This window comes from Callithrix jacchus, chromosome 3 (assembly GCF_049354715.1).
Source record: "Callithrix jacchus isolate 240 chromosome 3, calJac240_pri, whole genome shotgun sequence".
NCBI classification, from domain to species: Eukaryota; Metazoa; Chordata; class Mammalia; order Primates; family Cebidae; genus Callithrix; species Callithrix jacchus.
This window is the reverse complement of record NC_133504.1, coordinates 127,326,700-127,344,598: the sequence shown is the minus strand read 5'-3', so window position 1 is coordinate 127,344,598 and position 17,899 is coordinate 127,326,700. Positions and strand designations below refer to the sequence as shown.

General features: G+C 43.4%; 2 protein-coding genes and 1 non-coding gene across 15 annotated transcripts in view; 1 reads left to right on the top strand and 2 right to left on the bottom strand.

Moving 5' to 3' along the window:
- JCHAIN (joining chain of multimeric IgA and IgM) overlaps positions 1 to 2,387 on the bottom strand; it is a 49,761-nt gene extending 47,374 nt beyond the window's left edge. The window contains exon 1 of the mRNA XM_008993213.5: positions 2,204 to 2,387. The gene's annotated coding sequence lies outside the window, so the exon portion shown is untranslated. The remainder of the gene's footprint in view (positions 1 to 2,203) is intronic.
- LOC118152540 (U6 spliceosomal RNA) lies at positions 53 to 154 on the bottom strand. The gene has a single exon (XR_004741296.1). It is a non-coding gene; the product is annotated as a U6 spliceosomal RNA (small nuclear RNA).
- The window catches only part of RUFY3 (RUN and FYVE domain containing 3), a 104,446-nt gene continuing 88,043 nt past the window's right edge, over positions 1,497 to 17,899 (top strand). For all 13 annotated transcript variants that reach the window (XR_013533089.1, XR_013533088.1, XR_013533091.1 and 10 more), the window contains exon 1: positions 1,497 to 2,002. Coding sequence is in view for 9 of the 13 variants with exons in the window: in XM_078367124.1 (XP_078223250.1) it covers positions 1,648 to 2,002 (355 nt within the window). In the remaining 4 variants the exon portion in view is untranslated. The remainder of the gene's footprint in view (positions 2,003 to 17,899) is intronic.

Sequence of the window (17,899 nt, the reverse complement as noted above, 5' to 3'; positions counted from 1 at the left end):
ATTTTGCCAAAATGATAAAATAGCCCTAATAATAATAATAATAATAATAATTTTTAATATGGAATGCTTCACAAATTTTCAGATCATCCTCATGCAGAAGAATTTTAATCTTTTCTGTATCGTTCCAATTTTAGTTTATGTACTGCTGAAGTACTACTAATAATTATTATTTAAGCCAATTTAAATACAATGTTAAGTTGTATTTTAAAGGCTTTATTTCTATTTCTTATTTAGCCCTCACAATATCTATCAATAATAAAATCATTTTACAGAGCTAGACAAATAACTTATTCAAATAGGTAGTAGGACTGGGATCAACAGGTCAAGGAAACGCCAGAATCTGAAAAGTTCTAAGACTGCTTGAAAATATCCTGTAAACATTTACTTTTTAAATGCTCCTTGTTAAAAGACTCACTGAAAAGTAGTATTATAAGTCTTATGGTAATTGCGAGTAGGAATTCAAGAGTGATTTACAGACAATAACAACAGTAATAAAAATGTTTACTTTTCCTTTCAAAGAAGTACAACTTCCTCTCACCAGGGAAAGACTGAACAGAGGAAGAAGAAAAAGCAGGTGGGCAAAATGTTACGCAACAGTGATTTTTAATTATGAGTCAACATGGCTTCTATGCCAGCATTAACCACAAGGCTAATCAGCTAGGAATCCAGGATAAATAAAGAACCATGAGAGTAACTGGAAATTGTCTTTATTGCCGAAAGAAATGTTTACTTAAGGAAATTACTAGGTCAGTAATCATTGATTCGAATACTCAAAGCAACGGTGGCCAATTACTAGCGAGACACCGGCACTGTGAAAGAGAAAACTGTCGACCTGTAATTGCCATTTGTCGTATAAATTCTAAGCTATTTGGTTTAAAATGCACTCATGCGCACCCGCGGCACTAGAAAACCAGGGAGTCAAAGTCAAAGCAAATACACCATTTCAATACAGCGCATAAGACGGGAACAAAAGAGGTGGTGGAAGGAAGACAGCCACCTTTGGTTTCTCACATAAAAACTCATTATTAATCAAAACAGTGAATCAACGGCTTAAGTTCCTGTGTGTGAAAGGCAAATGGTACAGTTAATACCCGGGGGCAGGGAGGTGCTTTTTAAAAATTAGCTTTCGTCTCTTCTTCAACCCAGATCTTTGTCCCTTCGTGTTACCGATAAAGTTGGCGGTTACACGACCAAACGCCGCCAGGTATTTCGCCAGGTCGTTCACCTTTCAAGCGCCAGACACACCTGACCGCCTTAGAGGGCCGAGCCGGGGCGGGTAAGGACGAGGCCCTAGGCCCCAGGGTCGGGAAAGAGTCAGCCCCGCGGGAGGGAAGCGGAAGGTGAGGAGTGGGAAGAGGAGGACGCTGCCCCCTAGGGGAGCCGAGTCACAGGCTGGGGGCCGGGCCGGGAGGGGCGGGAGGAGGCGGCCGGTAGCGAGGCCGCGCCGTCGGGCGGGGCGGTCCCTCCAGCTGGCTCGGACCCCGGCGGGGCGGGCTGTGGACCGAGCGGCCGAGCCCAAGAGCCAGCCCAGCGGTGGCGGTGGCGGCGGCGCGGACGGGACGGGGCGTCGGCTCCTCGCCCTGACCCTCTGCTACCCCGCCCAGGCCCGGGCGCGAGTCGGAGGCGGCGGCGAAGGAAGGAGCGAGCATGGCTGAGACCCCGCCGCCGCCCACCGCTGGTGCCGAAAGTTGCAGCGAGGAGCCGGCGAGGGGCGGGGAGTGGCCGCCGGAGGAGCCGCGCCGCGCTCCCGCCGGTGGCACGGACCGAGAGAGTGAGGCGGGGCCGCCGCCCGCCTCCCCCACCGGGCAGTTGGAGCCCGACTCGCCGGTGGCCGCCCCCTTCTTCCTGCTCTACCCCGGCGATGGAGGCGCCGGCTTCGGAGCGCGCCCGCCGCCGCAGCAGCAGCGCTCCTGGAGGACCCCGCCGTCGCCCGGCTCCCCACTGCCCTTCCTGCTGCTGAGCTACCCGAGCGGCGGCGGTGGCGGCGGCAGCGGCAAGCACCGTGAGTGGTGGAGGGGCAAGGGGACGCCCGCGGGGAAGGGGGCATTCGGCTGGGGAGGGCCGGCCGGCCTCCCGCGGGGTGACCCGAGCGGGGAAGCCGGGAGGCAGGGGCTCTGGCGGCGGCCCTCGGGAAGCCGCTGTTCTGGAGCGCCCGGGTGAGGAGGCAGCGGGACGATCGCGGTCCGGGCGCCGGATTCTTTACCTCAGCGTCTCCCCAGGCCGCGGCTCTTGCCAGGCCTGGTCTTGCCTCTCTCGGGATGGGTGCTCATCTTCGCCAGCCTCCCACGTGCTTGGGCGGGGGCGACAAGCGGCCCGCCCGCGGGTCCCCCTCCACCCGGGGCTCCGTGGCCTCGGGTCCAGCGCTGAGAACCTTCCCCGAAGGAGTCGAGGAGGGGGCGGCGCCCGGAGACCCGGTGGCCCCTCTGACCCGCCTTCTTCGGGCTCCCGGCGCCGCGGCAGCGGAGTAGGTGTGGCTGCAGCGCCGCCGCCGCCAGTGCGGCCTTAGTAATACTAGTAACTAATTTTTTACGAGCGTTCCTTCCATGCTGGTAAATATGACAGATCCAGATCCGTCTCCCGGAGTGGAAAGAGAAATCCCAGCGGTGCGCGAGAAGACAGGGAGGGAATGAATGTGTGGCTTTGGAAGGGTACCTCCCAGGGTTATATCGGTTTTTGGGAAGAGGCCTCCACTTTTAAAGCCACTGTCACACGTGAGCGCTCTGAATGCAGCCGACCCACACTCCGTTCTGTTATTTAGTACTCAACTGTTTACTGCTACTGGCAATGAGTAGAATGGCAATGAGTAGGGCCCTAGAATAGTCAATATATATAAAGACTCTTAGAGGGGGGTTAAATCTGGTTTTAAAACAAAACTCTTACAGTATGAAAATGTGGCTAACGATACAAGGCACGCTATAAATGCCATACTTTGCTGTAGGAATTCTGAAAAGCGAGAGAAACTTGTCTGAAGTGATGAGGGAAGGCTCCTTCTCTCCCACCCTACCCCATGTATATGTGTGTGTGTGTATATATATACATTTTTTGAGACGTAGTTTTCGCTCTTGTTGCCCAGGCTGGAGTGCAATGGCGTGATCTCGGCTCACTGCAACCTCCGCCTCCCGGGTTCAAGTGATTCTCCTGCCTCAGCCTCACAAGTAACTGGGATTACAGCCATAGGCTACCGCGCCCGGCTAATTTTGTATTTTTAGTAGAGACGGGGTTTCTCCGTTTTCGTCAGGCTGATCTGGAACTCCCAACCTCAGGTGATTCTCCCGCCTCAGCCTCCCAAAGTGCTGGGATTACAAGCTGAGCCACTGCACCCGGGTACCTACCCCCTATATTTCTTAAAGCACCAATACATATCTCTGCACTGCCAAGAAACCCTGACTTCACGTTTTTTGTCCCCCCATCCGTCTTCTAGGAAAATATTAAGATTTATTGATTATTTCCTATGTGCATGTGCTTTGATGATCGTGGTTAGTAAGTTTGTGTAAACCAAATAGAATGCCACTTTTTCAGATGGAGAAACTCAATTTGTCCCAAGTAACAGCTTAAGAGAAGGAATGCAGTTGACCCAGATTCCTTTTCTGCAAAACCCATGCTCTTTAACAAGAGATCCAAAACTGAGACGGTGGATGACTGGTAGCAGTAAGGGTCCATGGGATTCAGCTGGAGGTTGTTCAGTGTTCACGTCTCCTTATGACTTCCTAATAAGTCAGTGGGCAGACACTGACCTTTGCCTACCTTAGTAAAGCCATAGTTTGTGTGTTGGAGTGTGGTCTGCACTAATGTGCAGACGGATTGTCAGCTCACTGCAGAAATGAGTCTTTTCATATAGCAGAGGAGGCAAAGATACGGATCTTCTCAAGGATACTTTGCTTTTGTTTTCTAGGAATCCTACTTTGTATTTTAAGAACCGTCTTTTTTTGTTTGTCCTAAAAAATGTTCTATTTCTGTGTAATCTACATATTAAGCATGCTACTACAAAATGAAGCTATCGTTTCTCTGTAACAGTTGTAGTACAAGGTTTGATGTAGAGGAATTTTTCAACTATTGAGCAGTATGTATCAGTTGTGGGAATTATCTGAATTTCAGTTGATTTGATTCCCTCCTCCTTAAATATTCTTTTTATGTTCTTAATTGTATAAAATAACAATATTTTGTTACTATTATCTGTTAATACTGTTGCTTAAGCTTCTCTGAAGGAGTAATGCTTAAGCAACAGTATTAACAGTATATGATCAAGATCAGGACTAGAGGACTGAAAGCTAAAGTTTTATGAACAGGATCTGAGCAGTGCAGTGGCACTACCTCAGCTCATTGCACCCTCCTCCCAGGTTCCAGCAATTCTCCTGCCTTGGCCTCCCGGGTAGCTGGGATTACGGGCGCCCACCACCATGCCCAGCTAATTTTTGTATTTTTAGTAGAGACAGGGTTTCACCATGTTGGCCAGGCTGGTATTGAACTCCTGACCTCGGGTGATCCACCCGCCTCAGCCTTCCAAAGTGCTGGGATTACAGGGGTGAGCCACTGCACCCAGCCAGTCTGGTGTTTTCTGTTAGCACATAAATTCTAGTATTTCCTCTTGGTCTTTATTTTTGAAATAGTTTATTGAGGTGTATGTACTCTCAAAAGTTACTGGGAATATACACGTACCCCACTTCCTCTGCTTTTAAAGATTAGTCACTGAGAACATTTCACATTAGCAAAAAAAAAAATAGAAACTGTTACATGTTTTATTTAGATATAAAATTGATTCAAAATAGTTCTTGTTTTGGACTGAGTTTTGTTTTTACTTGTTATTTTTTTTTGAGAGGGAGTTTCGCTCTTGTTACCCAGGCTGGAGTGCAATGGCGCAATCTCGGCTCACCGCAACCTCCGCCTCCCGGGTTCAGGCAATTCTCCTGCCTCAGCCTCCTGAGTAGCTGGGATTACAGGCACGCGCCACCATGCCCAGCTAATTTTTTGTAATTTTTAGTAGAGACGGGGTTTCACCATGTTGACCAGGATGGTCTCGATCTCGACCTCGTGATCCACCCGCCTCGGCCTCCCAAAGTGCTGGGGTTACAGGCTTGAGCCACCGTTTACTTGTTATTTTTATATGTACTTTAGAATGTAAGCATACTTATACAAAGGACTACTCTAGATATGAATAAAAAGGTTCTTGTTACCTTGCAGAGTCAATGCAATGTTGCTTTCTGTAATGTATCTGGATATCAGAACTTTGATTCTCTTGACTACTCATTTAAGAAATTGGAGACCAGGCCAGGCGCAGGTGGCTCACACCTGTAATCCCAGCACTTTGGGAGACTAAGGCAGAGAATCACATGAGCACAGGAGTTCAGGGCTACAGTAAGCTATGATTGCACCATTGCACTCCTGCCTGAGCAACAGAATGAAACCTTGGTTTTTTTGTTTTGTTTTGTTTTTGAGACGGAGTTTCGCTCTTGTTACTCAGGCTGGAGTGCAATGGTGCGATCTCGACTCACCGCAACCTCTGCCTCCTGGGTTCAGGCAATTCTCCTGCCTCATCCTCCTGAGTAGCTGGGATTACAGGCACGCGCCAGCATGTCCAGCTAAGTTTTTGTATTTTTAGTAGCGACAGGGTTTCACCATGTTGACCAGGATGGTCTCGATCTCTTGACCTCTTGATCCACCCGCCTCGGCCTCCCAAAGTGCTGGGATTACAGGCGTGAGCCACCGCACCTAGCCCCTTGTTTTTAAAAAATAAAAATAAAATACATGAACACTAGAGATTTCGGTTTTGGTTTGTTTGTTTTTTATTTTGTGTTTTTGAGGCAGTCTCACTTTGTTGCCCAGGCTAGAGTGCAGTGGTACAATCTGGACTCACTGTAACCTCTACCTCCCAGGTTCAAGAGATTCTCCTGTCTCAGCCTCCCAAGTAGCTGGGATTACAGGTGTGCATCACCACCTCCACTATTTTTTTGTATTTTAGTAGAGATAGGGTTTTACCATGTTGGCCAGGCTTCTCTCTAACTATAGACTCAAGCAATCTGCCCTTCTCTGACTCCAAAGTGATGGGATTACAGGCGTAAGCCACCACACGTGGCCCCAAACAGTTTTTAAAAGACTTTTTATTTTAATTATAAGAATGGTACATGGATTCAACCTCAATGCCTAGTGAATATTATGATGAGTGGGATCTGCCTCTTAGCAACCCAATTTTTAACTCTCAGTAATGTATTTGCCAAAAGTGTATAAAATGTAACACCTTTGAAAGACTGTGTATTAAATTAAGGTAGTATTATCTTTTTATTTTAGAAATCTTGAGTGTACTTAGAGGTTTTAAAAATTAACGTTTACATTTGAGCTCAGAAGCTTTGTTTTTAAATAACAGTGCTGAAGAATAGCAAAAATGTGTGAGACTAGCACAGTGGCTCACATCTGTATTCCCAGCACTTTGGGAGGCCTAGGCAGGAGGATCACTTGAGCCTAGGAGTTGGAGACCAGCCTGGACAGCATAAGCAGCCTCTGCCTCTACAAAAAAAAAAAATAATAATAATTAAATAATTAATGAAAAATAAATTAGCTGAGCACAGTGGCACATGCCTCGGGTGCCAACAACTTAGGAGTGGGAGGATGGTAGGAGCCCCGGAAGAAGTGGCTGCAGTGAACAGTGATTCACCACTGTATTCCAGTCATGGAAAAAGATCGAACTTTTTCCAAAAGTTAAAAAAAAGATTTGTAAACAGGAGGTAGCCTTAACTTTTCAGGGTTTGTCTTATGAATTGTTCTGTTGCAAAATCTTGTAGGCTATAATATCGGTGAAATCAGAATGCTTCAGTGCAGTGTGAAAGGAGGCTTCTGTTGTGCCCTGTTGGGGATTATGTCCTTTTCACAGTCTTTGAGTGCTGAGAATCTGCTAAGTTTTTATACTTCTAACTTTAAGTCTCATAAAACTCTCTACCATGCCTTTTAAAATTTGATTTTATAAAAAGTAGGAGTAGCACATGAATCCATTCTCATTGTTGAAATGTTTCATAATACAAAAGTACGATTACAAAGTGAACTTTCCTCTTTGTGGACCTCCAACACCCTCCTCCCAGTTCCCTATTGGAGGATGCCCACTTTTGAGTTTGGTGAGTTTTTGTCCAAAATTTTTTCATGCATTCACAGACATATATGTTTTTATATTTCTTCTTCTTTTTTTTTTTTTTTAAAAAAGATGGGGTTTCACCATGTTGGTCAGGCTGGTCTTGAACTCCCGACCTCAGGCGGTCCGCCTGCCTTGGCCTCCAAAGTGCTTGGATTACAGGCGTGAGCCACCATGCCCGGCCATGTTTTTATATTTCATGGTGGCTTTATCTCCTTGGTGTAAGTATGACCTTCCATGCCATTTTCTCAGCAATTACAATATGTAAGGAGGAGCTGCTTGCATGCCATGGTGTAATACTTTTAATGCTTTCCTTTTCCATCCTGCCATTAGAGATCATCTTGTGAATGGACAGGATAGACAAAAGATGGCTTCTCTTTAGTGTTGGATGGAAGAGGCACCCTGCTGTTTGCACAGTTACCAGCTTCTATTTAGTTATTCTTTTCTCCTTCCAACTCCCACAACTACAGCAGACATTGTTTAAGGCAGTGCTATGCAAATAGCCCACATCCTTGCCCTTGTCTTTTCTCTCCCAGTTAAGGCAGTGTCCAAAAAAATGTCCCACTCACAAAGAAGCAGCTTTCTGTATTTGTAAGTCCTGTTTTGAGATAGGAGGAAGAAGAATAGAAGAAAAAGAATATTGAAAAGGACTGGCAGTGTTACTATGACTACCCATTTCAAAGTTTAGTATACTTAACAGTGAGTGCCATGGCTGAGCCCTGGATAGTGCAGAGAATGAGGTAGCCTTTGTCTCTGACAGATGCACTTGAAAAATCAATTGTGTGGGGAAGGAGGTTCAAAATATACATATAAACCCAAAAATTAGTGTTTAAGGGGAGAAAATTAACTTTATGCTCACAGTTTTATTAATATAGATACAGGTATACAGACATTTAGATTATGTTTATTGTATGTATACATGTATGTATATATAGATTATATATGTGTTTGTGTGAAGTATACCTAGTTTATCCTCTGTGGACATTTCTATTATTGTCTCTCTTCTTTTTTAATTGTTTAATAGTACTCTAGAAAACAGTATACCTGGTCAGGGGTTTAACATATGTTTTTTGTTTTGTTTTATTTATTAAAAGAAAACTTTTTTTATAAAGATATATATATATATATACACACACACACACATATGTATGTCAAAGTTTGGGCATGGTGACTCATGCCTGTAATCCCAGCAGTTTGGTAGGCCGAGACAGGCGGATCACTTGAGGTCAGGAGTTCAAGACCAGCCTGGCCAACCTGGTGAAACTCTGTCTCTACTAAAAATACAAAAAAAGTAGCCGTGTGTGGTGGCATATAATTCAAGTTACTGGGGAAGCTGAGGCAGGAGAATCCCTTGAACCCGGGAGGCAGAGGTTGCAGTGAGCTGAGGTTGTGTCACTGCACTCCAGTCTGGGCCACAGAGCGAGACTCTGTCTCAAAAACAACAACAATTTTTTTAAAAAAGGGATGAGATCTCACTGTGTTGTCCAGGCTGGTCTTGGACTCCTAGGCTCAGGCAAAACTCCTGCCTCAGCCTTCCAAAGTGCTGGGATTACAGGCATGAACTACCATGCCCAGCCTCAAACACATGTTAATCAGTTCACCTGCTATTTGCTTTTTTAAACTTTGAAAAGGGAAACCTACTTTATTGTGTTTTGTAAACATAGAGGCATCTGCCCAAGCTGAAATATATGAGGGAAATAGTCAAACTTTCAGAACCCCAAAAGCTCTGGGCATAGTTACCTTCATACTAGTAGTTTTGGAAACAGCAAAGAGTGGCTTTTTAAAACACGGATTTTTTGGTATTTTCAATGTAGATCAGTGTCCCCATTTACCATTCTGTGATTCATAAATCTGTTAGCCCTCTTCTGTTTTCCAACCATATTAAGAAGGCAAAGAGCCATTTTCTGATCCATTAAGTGCCTTTTGTCAAATAGCAGATTAAAAGCACCCACCCACACATACAAGCCTCAGAAATGTTGCATCTTTCCAAGGATATATAATTGTACATGAGCGACTTCTAGAGATCTGGAGTTGAGCTGTTCAGTGTCTCCATACAGCTGGCTCCTTCCACACACAGCTGATGTGACCTCGGCCCTCCTGAGCCACCGAGGGACAGGTTAGCTGGGTCATGCCCCCATTTCCTTCCTTATGACTAAACTCTCTGCTTGCCTTCCTGATTCTGCTTTCTTGACTCTTCCTGAGAGCAGAGCTGCCTGTACTCTCACAGTTTTTCTTCCCAGCCAATTTCCCCACCTTCTCTTCTCTTGCCACCTTTTTTGTTGCACCTGTTCTTCTGGCCTGGCATTATCAAAAAGTAAAATCACTCTTATTGACAGAGCAACAATTCAGAATGTTGGGTGTAATCTTTGAGTCTCTTTTTGGTGCTCCCCTACTGATAATCATAGACTCATTCTTCGTAGACAAGAGTTTTCTTTTTTCTTCTCATCTTAGTTTCATTCTGGATACTAGAGGGTCCTAAAAGGCTCTTCATCATATAACAAACGTTTTTTGTAGTTCTGGAACCCAAACAATTACCAATAAAGAATGTGACTGTAAGATAATAATACTAGTGGCCACCATTTGTGGGATTTTTTTGTGTGCCATGCAGAGAGCTAGAAACTTTGCAAGTAATAGTACTTAGCAATTTGTTAAGCTGAAGCCAGGGAATGAATTCATATTCCTCAGTAGTCTGTCTTCAAAGTTCATGTTCTTAATCATTATTTCTCTCACCAAAGTCTTAAAGAAGCTGGTTTGGGTGGAGAGCAGTAAGATTGCTGGGTAGTGGGGATAGCAGCGGAAAGGTGGCAAAGAAAGCAACTTGGGGACTGAAAGACAAGTACTGGCCTCAAAAGATATTCACCTGACTATGTTCTGTCTTGTATCTTCCGTTTTTGTTTAATTTTTCATAGAAATCTGCATGTTAAAGAGATAGGATTTTATCAAAAAGCTAAGAGAACATATTTCTCTAATATGGGCTATAGATAGTAAAAAGTCTAGATGTATGATGATGGAAGTGTAGCAGAAAAAACTGGATGAAATAATTTTTTTGTGGCAATATTTTTCAAAATTTCTTAAATAATTAAAAGAACTAACCAAAAAATGGGCTGCCCCTTTATCATTGCATAATAGGCAACCTGCAGCCAACAAAAGGAAAAGTAGAATCCCATTTTTAGTGAATGTTGCAGGACATCACACCTATTACATGTCTACCCAAGCCTTACAAATACTGAAAACACATTCCCTACTGTGTGAAGCAGCTCAGATTATGAGCTGTAAAATTTGTTGTGGGAAATTGGTAGCACACCATAAGCATTAAAAAATCGGTTTGAGGCCGGGCACGGTGTCTCATGCCTGTAATCCCAGCACTTTGGGAGGCCAAGGCGGGTAGATCACGAGGTCAAGAGATCGAGACCATCTTGGTCAACATGGTGAAACCCCGTCTCTACTAAAAATACAAAAAAATTAGCTGGGCATGGTGGTGCGTGCCTGTAATCCCAGCTACTCAGGAGGCTGAGGCAGGAGAATTGCCTGAACCCAGGAGGCAGAGGTTGCGGTGAGCCAAGATCGCGCCATTGCACTCCGGACTGGGTAACAAGAGCACACTCCAGACTGGGTAACAAGAGTGAAACTCTGTCTCAAAAAAAAAAAAAAATTGGTTAGAAATTGTTGGAAAGGAATTTTGTTTTGTTTTGTTTTGATTTTTGAGATGGGGTTTCATTCTTGTTGCCCAGGCTGGAGTATGATGGCTCAATCTTGGCTCATTGCAACCTCTGCCTCCCAATTCAAGCGATTCTCCTGCCTCAGTCTCCTGAGTAGCAGGGACTACAGGCATGCACCACCACACCTAGCTAATTTTTGTATTTTAGTAGAAATGGGGTTTCGCCATGTTGGCCAGGCTGGTCTTGAATTCTTGACCTCAAGGGATCAGCCTGCCTCGATCTCCCAACGTGTTGGGATTACAAGTGAGCCATTGCATCCGGCCAGGAAACATTTTCAGAGTTACAAAGCGGTGGTACTTAAGAAGCTAAGTAGCAATATGGCCATGCCCCCTACTGTATTCGAATAATTGTGAAACGGTTCTTAGTCTCCATAAAACTTCTCAGGGCCGCTGGCCAAGGTGGCATTCCTCTCTTGGCAAAGCCTTTTTTATGTGACATGCTCCCTACCAAGTGGACACAACACTCAGTATGTCAGAGGGACCAGTGTGGCAGACCTGGGCAAGTTTGGAAGAAAGGTGTGGGAACCTTGTGATGTGTGGAAAAGGAGAGTTTGTCAGGCCAAGACAGCAAAAAGCAAATAAAAAGCCTAAGTCGTTGTAGCATGTCACCTTTTAGAGTATGATTCTTCTAACTTTAGAATCTGTTTAGGCACTCTCCAGAGACATTTATCTGCTTCTGCTGTCTTTTTTATGAACTTAGGAAATCTAGTCACTTGAGGTGAATGATGGTAAAATTCTGACCCATCTCTCTTCCTTCCTCAAAATCTGAGAGATACCACTTTAACTCTCTTCTCACATCTCCTTTTTACTTTCCTCTGCCTCTGTTCCATAAACATTTATCCTTACTTTCATTTTATGTGTTGATAGGTTTTTTTTTTCCAGAACTCTCAAAGTCGAAGCACTTATTATGGTTCAGTTACGGAGACATTTACTTACTGCTTACTTTGTGTGAAGTGCCATGCTAAGTATTTAACTCCGAAATAGTTAATATTATTTCCATTTGGTCAGTATAGAAATGGGCACAGAAAAGTAATTTGCCGAGGTTACTCAGCATCTAATTGGTGGACCTAGGATTTACTGTGAGCATGCTGACTCCAGAGTCCACAGTACTCCTTCATCGCCTCCCATAATTGGAATCGGGTCCTAGATTGGAGGCACCTCTTCAGGCAACAGCTCTCTAGTTCCATGTTCTACTCACTAATGCCCTTATTTACTAAAAATGAGTAAACGAATGAAATTCAAGAGTCACCAATCTGATAGAAAAAAGTAGTTGTATATGTAAACAACGCTGAATAGATCCATTTATGACAGACATTAAGACTTTCCTAACTACCTAAAATTGTCTATTTCTTGTCTGTTGACTTGTTATTTTTTCTGCATACCTATTGACTAGCATATAGGAGGTGCCCTGTACATGTTGAATGAATGAATCTGTTATGTACACATGAATGAAGCCAGTGTTAGAATGACCTGTTTGTTGGGGCATAAATATAGTTTGATTTTATAGAACTTGGGGGTTTTCATGATTGAAGTAAAACATGAAGATGGAAAAATACCATTGCAAGGTTATATACATATCTATACCAGCAAGTATCTATTGAGAGTCTGGTATATGGTAGGTACTATTTTGAGCAGATATGTAAGTTGTGTTCAAAATGCAAATTTCTTTGGTGGAACTTCTGGTCTTTGTGGAGCTATTCAGTTTCATTTTACAACTGAGTCAACTGAGGCAAGAGGAGGATAAATTTCCCAAGGTCATCTAAGTTTTTGATAGCTTCACATTTGTAAATTATTGAGCTTTACATCTGTAAATTATTACCTGTAGCCACTGAGCCATGAAATCAGTTTTACATTTCAGGGTAAAGGTTATTTTTAATGTTATGCTGCTTAATTTTGACAACTGAAAAGATGATGCATTATAATACTCCTGGTGGTGTTTGTTTCTAACAAAGTAATGAAAGCTCAACTTTTTGAGTATAATCATTTTATAGTTATTGTCAACCTTGGTTAATATCTATAAAGTGACACTGAGCCTACCAAGTGTGTAACCCTAAAATTGAAGAAATCTTGAAATCAGAGGTAGACATAATAGATTGTGGTTCTGGGAAAGGAGGTGGGAGGGTGTACTGGAGCATGTGAAATAATCATGATCATAGAGTTGAGTAATCAGAACTTAACAGAAACATCTGGGCTTTCCACCAATGTCATCACGATGATGATTCATCAAGGATACCCTTTCATGGCTGGATGTGGTAGCTCATGCCTGTAATCCCAGAACTTTGGGAGGCCAAGGGGCATGGATCTCTTCAGGTTAGGAGTTCGAGACCAGCCTGGCCAACATGGCGAAACCCTGTCTCTGCTAAAAACACAAAAATTAGCCAGGCGTGGTGGTATTTGCCTGTAATTCCAGCTACTCAGGAGACTGAGGCAGAAGAATCACTTGAACCCAAGAGGCAGACGTTGCAGTGAGCTGAGATCATACCACTGCACCATAACCCAGGAGAGAGAAAACTCTGTCTCCAAAAAAAAAAAAAAAAAAGATACGCTTTCATGCAAACAACAATTAGTAAAATAGGGGGAAAATGAGATTTTTCTTCTTAAATTATGAAACTATGATTCAGGAAGCTGCCAAATAGAACTTTGTCAGCTTTACAAATTTAGTTGCACAACTTGACTGATTTTAGGAAGAAGTTTCTATTCTGCATTATGAAAATCAGAAATAACCCAGATGCCCACCAGCATGAAAATAAATCAGAAGGCCAGGCACAGCGACTTACATGTGTAATCCCAGCACTTTGGGAGGCCGAGGAGGCAGATCACAAGGTCAGGAGATCGAGACCATCCTGGCCAAACACAGTGAAACCCCATCGCTACTAAAAATATAAAAAATTCCCTGGGCGCGGTGGTGCGTGCCTGTAGTCCCAGCTACTCAGGAGGCTGAGGCAGGAGAATCACTTGAACTGTGCCCGGCCAATAAAATAATGTTTTTGCACATATATTGGAACATTACCTATAATACAGCAGCCGAAAGGATAAACTACATATACAGACTACGGTTTAAGTGAATCTTAGAAAATACTGCATTGAAGGCCCAGTGCGGTGGCTCATGCCTGTAATCCCAGCACCTTGGGAGGCCAAGGTGGGCAGATCACCTGAGATCAGGAGTTCGAGACCAGCCTGGACAACATGGTGAAACCCGTCTCTACTAAAAATACAAAAATTAGCCAGGCCTGGGTGTTGGGTGCCTGTAATGCCAGCTGCTTGGGAGACTGAGACAGGAGAATTGCTTGAACCTGGGAGGTGTGGGTTGCAGTGACCCAAGATCATGCCTCGCCTCTGTGCTCCAGCCTGGACGACTAAGAGAGAGAGAGAGGAGAGAGAGAGGAGGGGGTAGGAGAGGGAGGAAGAAAAAGAAGGGAGGGAGGGAAAGAAAGAACAATACAGCATTTAGTGAAAGGCTTAGAAAGTTTTATAGAGCATGAAACACTTTCTATAAGAAAGTTGAAACAAACTGAAACTAAATATTTTACTAGACCTTCATGTATTTGTGACAGTATTTTTAAAATAAGATAATGATTTACACAAAATTCAGAAGGATTGCCTTGAAATGAGAGGCAGGAGTTTAGAAGCAAGAGGAGCACATAAGTACGTGTGTTGGTCCATTTCTCCAGTCAAGCAAGGGTTTAGGGATATTGGTTATATTCTTTAAAGATTTAAAATTATACATTGAATTTGCTATTTTTAAAAAGTGCACCATGCTTCATTTTAGAAAATGATTCCCCCCTTCATTATCTTTGCCTATTTCAGAATGTATCAGGTGTCCTTATGTGTCCAACTAGTATGTAAATGTGGAGAGAAGTCAGTGACAGAGTGGTGGTAGAGTGAACCAAGTACATAGTGGAAGCATTTGGTCTACCCATTGCAAACACATGACAGGAAAAATCCATGCTATGCTCTCAGTTTGTCAGAATTTGCCCACCTATTAAGAGCCTGACCTAAATATGTAAGTTGCAGGGCCTAGGGGAATATATGGGTTGTGCAGCATTAAGGCGTAAAGTATGAAAGTTGATAAAAAAAATTTCTTCAAATCAGGCCGGGCGTGGTGGCTCACGCCTATAATCACAGCACTTTGGGAAGCCGAGGTGGGTGGATCACGAGACCATCCTGGTCAACAAGATGAAACCCCGTCTCTACTAAATATACAAAAATTAGCTGGGTGTGGTGGTGCGTGCCTGTAGTCCCAGCTACTCGGAGGCTGAGGCAGGAGAACTGCTTGAACCCAGGAGGTAGAGGTTGCGGTGAGCCGAGATCGTGCCATTGCACCCCAGTCTGGGTAAAAAGAGCGAAACTCCGTCTCAAAAAAAAAAAAAAATTTCTTCAAATCTTAAATTTGTTGAAATTCATGTTTAGGGAATTTCATGAGGAGAGTTTTCCTGTGTTACTGTGTGTGTGTGTGTGTGTGTAATTTCTTTTTATTTTCTCTGAGTAAAATTTAATGTCCAGGGAGGAGGAAGACTTAGGACAGAGTGCTGAAATTGCAGAGTGTAGGAGGAACATGGACTTTGGAGGCATCTAGACAGAAGTAGCTTGGAATAACAGATCTGGTACTTGCTAATTATGTGATTCTGGGCCAGTTACGTGACTGAACTTTCATTGTATGTAAAGAGAAGGTATCAATCTCTACTTTGCAGTGTTTTTTGTGAAGACTTGACCTGGTATTTGTAAAGTACCTAACAGAAAATAGAAATTTAAATTTAATAAATGATAGCTACTTTAAGTAATTTTTCCACAATATGTAAGAGACATTGAACCTGTCAAGTTCATCTTTGTCTTATATTAGCAACTGAGTACAAATATCCTTCTGACTTTGAAGTGTGAATCTTATTTGCTTTGAATAAATCATAATATGGAAAATACAAACTGTTTAAGCAGCTAGAACACAGTATTTTTTGGATTTGAACTTCACATAGGCCTATTAAATTTTTTTTTCTTTTTGTGAGACCGAGTCTCGCTCTTGTCGCCCAAGCTGGAGTGCAGTGGTGCAATCTCAGCTCACTCACTGCAACCTCTGCCTCCCACGTTCAAGCAGTTCTCCTGCCTCACCCTCCTAAGTAGCTGGTACTACAGGCACATGCCATCACGCCCTGCTAATTTTTGTACTTTTAGTAGAGACAGAGTTTTGCCATGTTGGCCAGGCTGGTCTCGAACTCATGACCTCAGGTGATCTGCCTGCCTTAGTCTCCCAAAGTGCTGGGATTACAGGCATGAGCCACCATGCCCAACCAGTCCTATTAATTCTTTTAGGGCCACAGACTAACTCCCATCTACCTCAGAACCATCTTACAAATGGAATCAAATGAGAAAATAGTTCAGTACAGCTCATAGAGTATTACTCTGTATATTAGAAAAAATTCAAGATTTGAATATCTTACTGGTGGCTTAATTTTATCTTTATATTCAAAGTCAAGATGTTTACTTAGGAAAGACCTAAATGTGAAAACAGCACTAAGCAATATCTAGAATTGTTTTTATAAGTTACTGCAAATAGTACGGTTTATAGTAACTTCATTGCCTGTGAACTATAATTAACTGCTCATGCTGAAGATTCAATGGTGTTTACCTAAAGAACAGTGTAGAAATACAGGTTTCTTTTCTTTTCTTTTTTCTTTTCTGCCCAGGCTGGAGTGCAGTGGCATGATCTTGGCTCACTGCAACCTCTGCCTCCGAGATTCAAATGATTCTCCTGCCTCAGCCTCCCAAGTAGCTGGGATTACAGGCATGAGGTAATTTTTTTGTATTTTTAATAGAGACAGGATTTTGCCATGTTGGCCAGGCTGGTCTCGAACTCCTGACCTCAGGTAATCTGCCTGCCTCGCCTCCCGAAGTGCTAGGATTACGGACATGAGCCACCGTGCCTGGCCTAGAAGTACAGGTTTTCTTGTCCACCTGTGGGTCTTATTTCTGAAATGGCTACTAATACCTCAAACTGGTAAATACGGGAACTTCAAGGATACCAACACAGGCATGTTTTTCTTTCCTTGACAAAGCTTTAGTTGTTTTGGGCTTGCCTCTCTGTGTCCTCTACCTGGAGAGAGGTAGGGTGGTATGAATCTTTGGAAGGAATGTTAACCAAGGTTAGTTTCTTACTAACCTTGATGTTCCTGTTGGGTTAGTATGTTGCAATCAATCTAGATCTGTTCAAGTTAGTAAATGCTTACTGGCTGATGAAGAGATTGCCATGGTTTGTGACAAGGCTGAATTCACATTTTGGACCCCAGTCAGACACATGGCATTCAGATTTATTCACATGTTCCTTGTTCTAGTTTAAGAATGTATCAGTGGCCTGGCAGTGGCTCAGGCCTATAATCCCAGCACTTTGGGAGGCCGAGGCAGGTAGATCACAAGGTCAGGAGTTCGAGACCAACCTGGTCAACATTGTGAAACCCTGTCTCTACTAAAAATACAAAAAATTAGCCGGGCATGGTGGCATGCACCTATCATCCCAGCTACTTGGGAGGCTGAGGCAGGAGAATTGCTTGAACCCAGGAGGTGGAGGTTGCAATGAGCCGAGATCATGCCATTGCACTCCAGTCTGGGAACAGGACAAGTCTCAAAAAAAAAAAAATGTATCAGTGATTGAGAGTTTTGATATCACAAGTCCAGATAGCTAGGGCTGTTTGGAGTTGTGGTTTCAGGAACATCCTATGTAATCTGACGTTTTTAATGACTACTTACTATATCTTTAAGTATTGTGTGGTATAAAGTGAATCTATAAACTGTCCTCTTTATGTACTGATACATAAGATGGGAATATTTTTGGCTAGAAAGGAATTGAACTGTAATTAAATGAGAATGTGTTAAATGAAGGCTTGTGTTCAGTATTTGGATATATAAACTCTGCTTCCTGGAAAAGGTATTCCTATCTTACTGCTGCGTGCATAATGCCTGGATTGCTGCCTGGCATGTGGAGCACCTCTTAGTGAATATTTGTTGAATGAATGAGTGGCTCTGAGTCCAGATGTAGGGTGATGATGAGGGAGAATGAGATAGAAATAAAACCAGGAATA